General features: G+C 45.6%; 1 protein-coding gene across 16 annotated transcripts in view; it reads left to right on the top strand.

Annotated features, from left to right (window-relative positions):
* The window catches only part of Pnpla7 (patatin like domain 7, lysophospholipase), a 71,402-nt gene that overhangs the window by 9,560 nt on the left and 49,159 nt on the right, over positions 1-12,683 (top strand). For all 16 annotated transcript variants that reach the window (XR_013438447.1, XM_078048809.1, XM_078048808.1 and 13 more), the window contains 3 exons: positions 9,874-10,002; positions 11,127-11,207; positions 12,168-12,294. Coding sequence is in view for 15 of the 16 variants with exons in the window: in XM_078048809.1 (XP_077904935.1) it covers positions 9,874-10,002; positions 11,127-11,207; positions 12,168-12,294 (337 nt within the window). In the remaining variant the exon portion in view is untranslated. The remainder of the gene's footprint in view (positions 1-9,873; positions 10,003-11,126; positions 11,208-12,167; positions 12,295-12,683) is intronic.

The following is a 12,683-nucleotide window of genomic DNA, read 5'->3' as shown; positions in this document are numbered from 1 at the left end:
GGGTTCACAGGCTTCCTAGGGAACCTTGTGGGATGCCTGGGTTAGACTCTCTGATTCAACCCTCAGCTTTGTTCAGGAGGCAGCAGGCTCCAAACAGATGCTGGGGTGTCCCATGTATTCATGTTGCTCTCTGCCAGATTGGCTAAGGCATGCTTTGCACTGTTTAGGGGTCTGGAGGTGTGTCCCCCAGGACTGGTGTGTTTTCACAACACTCTTGGCCTAGGCTGGGGTGGAAAAGGATACCCTTTGTTATTGTAGATGGAAAGCATGTCTTTATTTATTTGTTTATTTTAAGTGTTACTAAGGATGGAACCCAGTGCCTCACATGTGTTAGACTTGCACTCTGCCACTGAGCTAAGCCCTAGCCCTGGACCAGACTTTGAAAGGCCAGCACTCAGTTTTGAGGGAGCCACCCACAGTGGGTGGGGGTTGGGCCAGAGTGGTATCCAGGTGACCAAGCCCATCTCTGTAGTACCCTAGCTGACTTCATGGGGATTCCTGGATGTGTCAGAAGCACTGGAAGCACCAGGACAGGCTTAGAAGCCTTAGTCGTATGGAGGTACACCTGCTGGCATCCTTTCCTCTTTGCTGATTTCTTTCTCCCCCCATCCCCAGGGATTAAACCCAGGGGTGCTCTACTACTGAGCCACATCCCAAGCCCTTTTTATTTATTTTGAGACGAGATCTCCCTGAATTGCTTAGGGCCTCTCTAAGTTGCCCAGTCTGGCTAGGAACTGTGATCCTCCAGCTTAGCTTCCTGAATCACTGGGATTACAGGTGTGGCCATCACACCTGGCTGATTTATTTTTCTTTAAGTAAAAAATAGTTCACTGTAAACTGGGGTGGGGCTTTCTCTGTTATTTCCTGTTCTTTTTTATCCAGATCTTTTGGTTTTCTTCCAGTACTGGGATACCCTTTGCCAGGAATAGGGTGGCAGGCTATGGCCAGGGGCAGATCCCTCCTGTGTCCTCACCTGCTATGGTCCATCCCACCTCTGCTGGTGTCAACATAGCCTGCCTCCCTGGGACTGCAGCACTGGGACAGTGGGAGTAGAAAACAGGGGCTGCACTGGGCATGGCGGTATACACCTGTAATCCCAGCAGCTTGAGAGTCTGAAGCAGGAGGATTGCAAGTTCAAAGCTAGCCTCAGCACTTTAGCAAGGCCCTAAGCAACTCAAAGAGACCCTGTCTGAAAATAAAAAATAAAAAGGGCTGGGGATGTGGCTCAGTAATCAAGCACACCCAAGTTCAATCCCTGGTACTAATAAAATAAAATAAAATAGGGGCTATTATTTGAGATAAAATATACCTACATGGTGAGTAACTGATCATTTAGAGATCAATTAATCTTTACCTATATTGTTGTTGTCTCACCAAAAATTTGTATTTGTCATTTTTTAAAAAATTTAAAATCTTACAAAATGACATGTATGAGTTCTTAAGCTGCACTTATGTCTTTTTTCTAATATTAATTTTTAGGTGTAGATGGACACAACACAATACCTTTATTTTTATGTGGTACTGAGGATCAAACCGGGTCCCACCCGTGCTAGGCGAGTGCTCTACCACTGAGCCACACTCCCAGCTCCATGCACTTATGTCTTTTCTACTCCTGATCTTTCCAACTCTTAGGTTCCTTCTAAGCAACTGCTTCTCTTGTTTAATAATTCTTCCGTCTTAGGTACATTGACTTCTTGTATGGAAAAGGAAGACAGCTTTCTCCTGAGTGCCTAGCATGCTTCACTATGCCTCCCTCCACTGCCTACATTTCACTCCTGATGCATGACTAAGACTATACATCAGATTGACAGCTGAGCCTTGTGGTGTTCTAGGGGTTAAATTTCCTTTCTTGTCAACTTTTGATTTTCCTGAAAATAACAATTGTCTCATTTTTTTGGCTATTTAGGATATTTTTGTGTGTGCTCTCATTACAGATGTATAGCCCAACCCGTGCTCCACAAGGAGTACTTTTCTCTGGGCAAACCTTCCATCTGGGACCCCTGTGCCCTGCTGAGTAGGCTTTATCTCCTCCTTACTGGTCTGCTTTTTTGGTTTGTTAGAGTAGATCCTCTGCTAGTTTTCTGATGAAGGTGCAAGGGAGGTGTGTTTTTGAAAACTTACTTTATTTGCACCATCTTCAGGTTTTTTTTTTTTTTTTGGTGGTGCTAGGGATTGAACCCAGGGCCTTGTACATGCTAGGCAAGCACTCTACCAACTGAACTACATCCCCAGCCCCCTACACTGTGTTTGTATTTTTTTTTTTTAAAGAGAGAGTGAGAGAGGAGAGAGAGAGAGAGAGAGAGAGAGAGAGAGAGGGAGAGAATTTTTAATATTTATTTTTTAGTTCTCGGCGGACACAACATCTTTGTTGGTATGTGGTGCTGAGGATCGAACCCGGGTCGCACGCATACCAGGCAAGCGCGCTACCGCTTGAGCCACATCCCCAGCCCCATGTTTGTATTTTTTTTTAATATTTATTTTTTAGTTGAAAACAACACCTTTATTTTGTTTATTTATTTTTATGTGGTGCTGAGGATCGAACCCAGGGTCTTGCACATGCTAGGTGAGCGCTCTATCACTGACCCACAACCCCAGCTCCCCCCCTCCTCCCCCATTTGTCTTTTTATTGTACTTCCTAAGAAACTTTCTCAACTTTTTTGTTGGCGGGGTGGGGGGGCACTGTTGGAGATGGAACCCGGGGTCTTATACATACTAGACAAGCTCTCTACCACTGAGCTACACACCCAGCCTTTTTTATTTATTTAAAGACAGGGTCTAAGTTTCTCAGGCTGTCCTTGAACTTGTGAGCCTTCTGCCTCAGCCTCCTGAGTTGCTAGGATCACAGCCACAGCCACATGCCCAGCTTCAGCTTTTCTTTTGTGGCAGGGGACTTAGGCAACTTTATTTTTTAAATCTTCCATTGAATTTTTAATTTCTGTCATCATATTTTTTAAATTTTATCTTAAGAGCTCTTGCTTTTTTAAAAACCACATCTTGTTCTTGCTGCCGGAGTGAAGTAGGATGAGCTTTGCTGTTGCTCCCTCAGTTGTCCGGGCCTCGTAGTTTTTCTTTTCTGCATGTTTCAGGTTTCGTGTTTCAGATCAGGGCTTTCCTGTCTCCTGAAATCCATTTATGTGAAAGTGAAGCACAGAAACCCATGAAGGTGCATCTCCAGTGTGATGTGGAGTTGGCTCCACCAGATGGAGGGCACACACTGTGGCCCTGCCCTATGGAGGGTGGAGGGCAGAGCCAGCCAGCCCTGTCCCTCAAGGAAGCCACGCTGCAGATGCTCCAGCTTCTTGGCCACATGGTTTCTGTGGCAGCCCCTTTTGCGGCTCCTCAGTTGAAGTGGTCATCAGAGTATGCAAGTGAATAAGCATGGCTGTGTGCCAGTAAGCCCACCATAAGATGTGGTGAGGGGTGTGGCCAGTCTGGGTGCTCTGATTGTATGGTCAAGGTCAGATCCTGGTTTTCTCTGGGGTTGGGTTGGGTGATGGCTAGGGGAAGGGAGGCACAAGGTGATCCATGACTGGAAATGCTCTTTACCTCTAGGGGATGGTAGCTACTGAGTTAGTCATAAAAAGAAACCTAGCTCAAGCCCCTTGAGAGCTAGGTGCAAAACCTGCATGCATATGGTCAACAGGGACCTGGGCAGGAGACTGACTGGAAGTGGCGGCTCCTTCTTTCAGGACTTTGGAGTGCAGGGGCCAGTGTCCTTAGGGCTTTTCTTTAAAACACCTTCCCAGAGGGAAGTCGACCAGCAGCTTGCTGTGGGTCCTTGACCTGCTACAAGCAGGGATCTGAGCCAGTTCTTATCCTAAGTTGGCAGGGTTCTCCAGCACTTAGCCATGTTGGGCGATCTGGTGCTCAGACCTGGTGGTCTGCTGTCCTAGGGGCTTTTGGGGCTGGGGGAGACCCTGCTGGCCTGTGTGTCAGGCACATGGGGTGCTTGCCTCTACCTCCCAGCCTCTTGCAGGCCCTGCCATGAGGATTTTCTTTCCTCATCTTGTTCTTTTCCATCGTTACTGAATGGCTCCTTGGGTCATGACTCTGTCATTCGCTTTCAGCAGCTTGTCAAATTTTGTTCTTTTTTTTTTTTTTTTTTTTTTTTTTTTTTTTTAAAGAGAGAGAGAGAGAGAGAGAGAGAGAGAGAGAGAGAGAGAGAGAGAGAGAGAGAGAGAATTTTTTTTAATATTTATTTTTTAGTTCTCGGCAGACACAACATCTTTGTTGGTATGTGGTGCTGAGGATCGAACCCGGGCCGCACGCATGCCAGGCGAGAGCGCTACCGCTGAGCCACATCCCCAGCCCTCAAATTTTGTTCTTAATCTCTTGGCTTTTTTTTTTCTTAATCCTTGGCAGTTTAGGTCTTTTTAAAAGAGCAGAGATGAGCACCTTTGATTTTTTTTTTTAAGAGAGAGAGAGAGAGAGAATTTTTTTTTAATATTTATTTTTTAGTTTTCGGTGGACACAACATGTTTATTTGTATGTGGTGCTAAGGATCGAACCCAGGCCGCACGCACTCCAGGCGAGCGTGCTACTGCTTGAGCCATGTCCTCAGCCCAGAGCACCTTTGATTTTGATGAGGGAACAAAGATCAACATTTATCTTTTCCCACCATTTTTAATTGGAGATGGGCCTTATTAAATGTTTATGAAGTCTGTAGGCACACTGTCTGTAACCTGATTTACCAAACAGGTGAAGTATCAAGGATGGATACCGTGTGCATCACCACATCCACTCTAGTTCCATGCTTCCTCTCTTGGAGGTAGCTATAGCTCTGAACCTTTTCTGGTGTCTGTGTAGCCTGTGGTTATTTTTGCTCTTCTCTAGGCCTCTTAAGAGGCGTCGTGCTGGATGCAGTTGTGCAGAATTCTGTATACATTGGACGGTTAATGGGTGGGCACTCTTCTGGTTCAGACATCTGTAATACCACTGTTGTCCATTGCTGGTTAACACCCAGGCGGGTTACAGGTGGATGTTGCAAACAATACCGTGGAGGATGTCTGTGCATGTTTCTGAAGGATTCTTGCCTACAGAGGAGTTGTGTGCATACCTGGCCCACGCCCAGCACACAGCTTTCCCTGGGGTTTTCACTTTCCTGACTTTAGGTGAATTTGAGAGCATGCTTTTCTGACTAAGTGAATAAGTACTTGAAAAAATAAAACACATATGAACAGTTTAACAGTAGCTGTTAAGCTGGGATTCCCTTTTTCCTCCTTCCCCTAAACACATGTGCATGTTTGGCTATGGTTCTAGTGCAGTGACTGAGACTTGCCTGTCTCTGGGCCTGATGTGGGCACATCTCCTTGTGCTCCCAGATCTGCTTTACATATCCCAGCTCCCCAGCTGACTGGCAGTTGGGAGATGTGCTGGCTGCACAGGTGGTATGACTGGGACCTGGGAGATAGAGTGAAGTTGTGTCTTAGTTACCTGTAGACAGGGAGCTCACATGAAGTGTAAGTGAAATACTTCTGGAGGAGGCTGTGATCTGTAGCTGGAGGTGGCTCTGCTGTTCATAAGGTGCTTGTGTTTCTTTTGATGAGGTTTTGGGTCTCTGAGGGTTCACCTTTATCTATATAAAGGTTTGGAAATGGACAGAATTCCAAATGCAAGAAAAATTGCTGACTTTCAGAGCTCAACTAGAACTTGAGAACCAAATGTTGTACTCTCATTTGGGCTGGGCAGGCAACGTGGATACTTCCCAGTCTCTTCAGAGTAGAGCAACACCAGGAGACCTGACATTCACTCGGCTTTGCTTTGTTTGTGGGGACTTCCTTGTATATTAAGACTGAATCTGTTCTCTTGAGCAATTATGGTAGCTGCACAGCCTCACCTATGTAAGTGATGGCTTTTGACTTCTATCCATGAGGTTGGTTGGGCTTTGCCTTTCTAGTTCTGAAAAAAGAAGGAAATTAAAATTTTTGCATTAGTATAAATGAAGTAGGAGGACTCTAGTTCTGCTATGGCAGGGTGATGCCACCAGGGCCTAGCTCCTGCTCATCACAGCTAGGACCCAGACAGAATGCCAAAAGCAAACACTGAGACCTCTGGAAACAAAGCAGGCCGACACTGAGGATCAGCCTAGGGATCACCCATGAGGGGCTTCCTGGGGCTGGGCTTTTCTTCTGCCTCATGGCTGCACTCTGAACGAAGTGCATTCACAGTGCTGGCTACAGATTGTTGGGAGTCTCAGAGAACCAGAGAAAGGGCCTGGGGAGGGTCAGGGGGGTGAGTACTGGGCACATGGATCCACTTATTTGGGAACACATGAGTCTCAGGTCGGGCCCCAAACAGCAGGGCAGTGGCTCTGAAAGTTGCATTTGATTCACATCTCACTCTGAATCTCAGCCGAATTCCCACGTGGCATGTGCAGAGCAGAGCAAAGCATCAGAACCCAGACTTTACAAATATACAGGTTGGGAGTATATTTACTTACTTACACGTAGGACTGTGGTCTGAACCTAACGAATCTAATAGTCTTCTACCACACAACTGGAGCTCAGCCACATTGGTGATGGCACCCACACACCTGAACCCAGTCCCGTTGGTGATGGCACCCACACAAGCAGTCTGAATACAAATGAGAATCTGAATGGAAATTCCAAAATCCAACTGTATACTGTCTATAAGAAGTGTACTTTATATAAAAAGACTTAGATATATTAAAAAGAAAGAGTTAAGCCAGGTATGGTGGTGCTCACTCATAATCTCATACTTAGGATGCTGATACAGAAGAATTGCAAGTGTGAGTCCAGCCTGGGAATATCATCCAGGAATACTACCAAGGAGAAGAGGGACATCTCCCATCTAGAAGAAAGAACAAGCCGGGAACAGTGGCATCCACCCATAATCCCCCCCACTCAGAAATCTGAGGGAGCAGGATTGCAAGTTTGAGGCCAGCCTCAGTAACTTAGCCAGACTATCTCAAAAAATAAAAAGGGCTAGGGATGTAGCTTAGGAGTAAGGTGTCCCTGAGTTCAATCTCCAGTACCACCAAAAAAAAAAAAAAAAAAAAAAAAAAAAAGGAGAGAAATCGGGAAAACTAGAAAATATTTTAACTGAATGGAAATGAAAATACAACATATCAAAGTTTATAACCGTAAATTCTTGTATTAGAAAATAAAATCAACCTCAGATTAATTATATGAGCTTCTCTCTAGAGAATCTAGGTAAGAACCCAAAGCAGTGGCATACACCTGTAATCCCAGCAACTTGGGAAGCTGAGGCAGGAGGATCACAAGACCCTGTCTCAAAAAGTAAAAAGGACTAGGGATGTGACTCAGTGGTAGAGTTCCCTTGGGTTCAATCCCCAGTAATCCCCTGCCATCCAACCCCCCAAAAAGGAAAAAAGAATCTAGGAAAGAAGAGAAAATGAAACTGAAATCAAACAGAAAGGAAATAATGAAGAGCAGAACTCAATGAGATTAAAAACGGAAAACAATATGGTCAATAGCATTGTTTCCTGGAAAACAGCTCTAAAATGCACATATCAATGAAGAAAGAGAAGATCGAAGCTGGGACGTCCTAAACGGAAGAGGAGACAGCTCTATAGATTGAAGGAAGGGAAAATGTGAATCTCATGCCCACAAAGTCAACAACTAAATGAAATCAAATTCCTTGAATTCTCTCTAGCAGAGAATATCTGAATATCATATATATGAAAAAAAGTCAGATTTTTTTGCTAAACGCTTTGTCATCAGGAACATTCCAGACCTGAATGGCTTCACTGGAGACTTCCACTGACATAACATTTACGGAAATAATGCTGATTTCACACAGACTCACAGAAAAGTGAGGAGGTGGGACTGGTTCCAAACTCATCTTTTAAGGCCAGAATTGCCTTGATACAAAGACAGACATTATGAGAAAAGAAAATTGCAGACCAGTATCTCCTGAACTGAGACACAAATATCCTCAACCAAAAATTGGAAACTTGAGTCCAGCAGCACCTGGGGAAGGGTGCTGCATCATAATGGAGTGGGTGTTACCAATGCCAAGATTTTGGAATACCCCAACAACAGACTCAGGAAAAAAAAATGATCATCTTAGGATATGCAAAAGAAGCCTTTGACAAAAGCCAGAATCCCTTCATGATGTGAGATGTGGAAACATCTCAAGGAGGAGGGAGCATCCTGACCCTGAGGCCAGCCTTAGTGGGAGGCCAGGGACTGGCCAGGCAGCTGTCCTCTTCACTGCTCTGAGCATCCTGGTGGAGGGCTCCCCAGGGTGGCAAGGAGGAAAAGGAAAAGCAGAAGGGCTGGAGCGGAGGCCAAGCCACTGCCTTACAGGCAAGGAGACCATCTTGATGGAGAGTTCTGTGATATCCTCAGCACACAAGAGCAGCTACAGCCTGTGTCTCAGCAGTGAGCAGTTGGCAGTAAACAGCATTTGTGATAGGTAGTACTAAAAAACATGAAATATTTAAAAGATGTGCAGGGTTATATTGCTGAAAATTGACTTTATGAAGGAAATAGAGAAATGTACTGTTTTCATGGTTTGAAAAACTTGATATTACTGAGAAGGCAAATCTTCCCAAATTACCCAACATAATTTTGTCCAAATTTTGGCAGCGTGTTTTGTAGAAAAAGCTGAGCATGGTGCGCACACCTATAACCCCAGCTGCTCAGGAGCTGGGGGCAAAAGGATCATAAGTTTGAGCCCACCCTGAACAATCTAGTGAGACTTCGTTGTGAGACCTTATCTAAAAAATTAAAAAATACATAAGAGGGCTGGGGTTTAGCTCAATGGTAGAATGTTTGTCTAGCATATAAGAGGTCCTGGATTCCATCTCCAACACAAATAAGAAAAAAAAACTGATTATAAAATTATATGGAAAGACAAAGAAACTAATAGCTAAAATAACTTGAAGAATAGGAGTTTGGGGGTACAGCTTATTGGTGGAACATCTGTCTAGCATACATGAGCTGGGTTCACTCCCCGGCCCTGCAAAAAAAGAAAGGGAAAGTGAAATCAGAAATTAAGGTTCACACTGCTTATGTTTTGAGACCCGTGATAAAACCATAGTAGACTAGGTGTGTGCTCATGTAACACAGATCTGTAGCGTGGACAGGCAAAGTAGAGACAGACACTCGGAGGCAGTTTCAGAGGCAGTTTCTATGTCCCCCCTGAGCTCATGTGGGCATTTCATCCTCAAAGCCTCATGTCAGTGATGTTATGAGGTGGGAAGATAGCCCCACTGTGGTATTGAGAGGTGGGCTTTGAGAAGTGACTAGACTAGATAGGGTCATCAGAATGATTTGATCTTTACCAAAATTAGTAAGTTTACTAAAATTAGTAAATTTTAGTAAAGATCAGAATTGATCTTTACTAAAATTAAAATCATCTCTACAAGTCATAGTGAATAGGATAGAAAATCAGGCCTCAGACTGGAAGAAAATATTTGCAAACATATTTGATAAGGACTTGTATCCAGAATACACAAGAAACTCTCAAAATAAATAATAAGAAACAACAAAAATAGACAAAGGCTAAGCGTGGTGATACACGCCTGTAATTGCAGTCACTTGGGAGGCAGGAGAATCACATGCTCAAGCCAGCTTGGGAAACTTAGCAAGGTCCTGTCTTGAAATAAAAATAAAAAGGGCTGAGGATGATGCTCAGTGGTAGAGCACTTGCCCAGCATGCTTGAGGCCCTGGGTTTGATCCTCAGTATTCCCCCTCCCCCAACTTCTGCCAACACACAGAGAAATGTCTGTGTGTTAGTACCCAAAACAGCACTGTCCATGGTCCAGACTAGGAGGAGCTTGGAGTTCTGCAAAAAGGAGCCAGAGCAGGACCACAAGGGTCTTGGTAATTCCCCAGGAGCTGTGCTGTGTTCCTGGTGTGGGACTGACTGAGCTGTTGTTACAGGGTCACACTGCACCTTACAAAACAGTCTCTGCTCGAGCAGCGGCCCCATCCACCATCCTTCGGCTTCCAGCTGTGGCTTTTCAAGGAGTTTTTGAGAAATATCCTGAAACACTGGTGAGGGTGGTACAGGTGAGTCACTTTTTGGCTATCTCAGACATGGGGCCTGGGAACTACCATGAGGTTTGATTAGGGTTATTCCCAGTTTATGGAGTCAGTTCTGAGTTGTTGGTAGATCCAGAAAATGGTGGGATTCATAGGACCTAGTGATTTTTTGTTTTTTTTGCAGTACTGGGAATCAAACCAAGAACCTCATATATTCTGGGCAACTGCTCTACCACTGAGCTACAATCCCAGCCCTTTTTATTTTATTTTTTTCAAGACAGGGCCTTGCTAAGTTGCTGAGGCAGGCCTGGAACTTGTGATCCTTCTGTCTTAGGCTCCCAAGTGGTTAGGATTACAAGTGTGCATCACCATGCCCAGCTATAACTAAGGCTGTTTTTGTAATGTGTGTGTGTGTGTGTGTGTGTGTGTGTGTGTGTGTGTGTATATATATATATATAAATATTCTTTTAGTTGTAGGTGGACACAATACCTTTTCATTTAAGTGGTGCTGAGGATTGAACCCAGGGCTTCACACATGTGAGATGAGTGCTCTGCCACTGAGTCCCAGCCCCAGCCCCTGTAATGTGTATTGTACAATAAAAATTAATTAATTTTCATGATTTTGCAAGTTCCAGGCCAGCCTCAGCTGTCTCAGAGTAAAAAATAAAAAGGGCTGGGAGTATGGCTTAGTGGTAAAGTACCCCTGGTTTAATTCTCAATACTGGGGGTAGGGGAAGAGGTCTTTAGATTTTCCAGATTTCCTATTCCCTCCAAAAGTTTTTTTTATTTTTTATTTTTTAGTTGTAGATGGAGACAATACCTTTATTTTATTTATTCTTATATGGTGCTGAGGATCGAACCCAGTGACCTACACGTGATAGGCGAGCACTCTACCACTGAGCCACCACCCCAGCTCCCAAAAGATATTTTTAATTAAAAATTAAATACCTCATTTTAGAGTAATTTTAGATTTATAGAAAACTTACAAAAACAATGCAAATCCTGTGTGCCCCTCCACCCCATTTCCCATAAGAGCCTCCTATGACCAGCGGGCTGGCTGGGGGAGGGGGTTGGGTCCTGGGAGATCAGGTGTGTCAGCTTGGGCCAGCCTCCAGCCCGTGGCTGCTCATTCCCTCACCCTCTCACTGCAGATCATCATGGTGAGGCTGCAGAGGGTGACATTCCTGGCTCTGTACAACTACCTGGGCCTGACCACAGAGCTGTTCAATCCCGTGAGTACACAGTGCCTGCAGAAGACACATCAGCACAGCGGTGACCATGCCAGTTCAGGTCCTCAGCTTTGGAGTTTGGGACTGATGATGTGTTGGGCTTGCCTTTCTGCTTCAGGCCTGTAGCAATGCACCGGGTTGATTCCTGGGAGTCAGGAACATTTATTAGGACCTGGGGTGCAGCTGGGCTCCTTCTCAGATCTGGAGCTCATCTCGCCTGGCACTGAGCCTGGGTAGAGGCTTTCCTCTCTCCCTGTCTACAGCTGCAAACCTGCCTAGGGCACAGAGGCTATCTGCTGAGCTGTCGTTCCTTCTGCACTTGTCCCTCAGGCCACTCTTGCTAGCCCCTGGCTCTGTGTCCTGCCCTTAACTGATACTTAGCTGGGATGGGTTTGGAGGGAACCAAGCATTGCTAGGAGCACAAGGCTCGCCCACATCCTCATGTGACCCTGGTCAGACACTTATTCTGTGAGAAGGGGCAAGACTAGTTTCCACCTGGTAGAGCTCTTGTGAGCTGCATTCCTTGCTCTTTCCCTAAATGTTAGAACAACACCAGAACCTAGAGGGCAAAGGACACTCAGAAGGTACTGTGAAGTCCCCAGAATTTCTGGTATTAAGGGCTCAGTATATGTGCATTGTTACTATTCTCATGTCATCTGGGTGTCCTCCCTAGTCCCAATGATTTTTTAGGGTTTGTCATCTTCAATTACTGGTGTTTTAGGGAATACCCTTTTGGGTTTTGTAATTTTTCCTCTTCGTGAAGAGCATTACAGTTTCTGGGCTATGATTTTGACTTACGTCAAAGGCAGAGCCTAAAAGGAGAGCAGGCTGAACTGCCACTGCCTTATAGAACCAGCCTTTGGGCGTGTCTAGTACTGGGATGTATCAACATGTCCTTCAGGGTCCTTTCAGTGGAATGCTTGTGGGGACTGAGTACCGCTGATATTCCTTCTTATGCCCCAGGAGAGCCAGGCCATCCCTCTTGTGTCTGTAGCCAGTGTGGCTTCCGGACGGACCAAAAGGCAGGTGTTTTGTGGCACAGAGGAGCGTCTTGAGAAACCTCCACAGCCCCAAGATCCTTGCACCTCAGGTATGGTCCCCATCCAGGGAGAGGGGCTCTCACCTTGAAGGCCAGGGGTTTCTCTCTTCCACTGCCTAGATTCTCACGTGCCCAGTTACCTCATGAATACCCAGGTCTCCTCCTCCTCTGCACCCAGGTCTACTCCCCTGTGCCCAGGTCTACTCCCCTGTGCCCATGTATCCTCCCCTGCACCTAGGTCTCCTCCCCTGCACCCAGGTCTCCTCCCCTGCACCCAGGTCTCCTGCCCTACACCTGGGTCTCCTTGCCTATTCCCAGGTCTCTTCCCCTGCACCCAGGTCTCCTGCTCTGGGTCCAGGTCTCCTGCCCTGCACCCAGGTCTCTTGTCTCTCATTCCTTTATTGTTCCTCTAGGTTTCCCTGTAAAGGAGTTTCCCAGGG

The sequence above is a fragment of the Ictidomys tridecemlineatus genome, chromosome 4 (genome assembly GCF_052094955.1).
Source record: "Ictidomys tridecemlineatus isolate mIctTri1 chromosome 4, mIctTri1.hap1, whole genome shotgun sequence".
NCBI classification, from domain to species: Eukaryota; Metazoa; Chordata; class Mammalia; order Rodentia; family Sciuridae; genus Ictidomys; species Ictidomys tridecemlineatus.
This window is presented reverse-complemented; position numbering and strand designations above follow the sequence as displayed.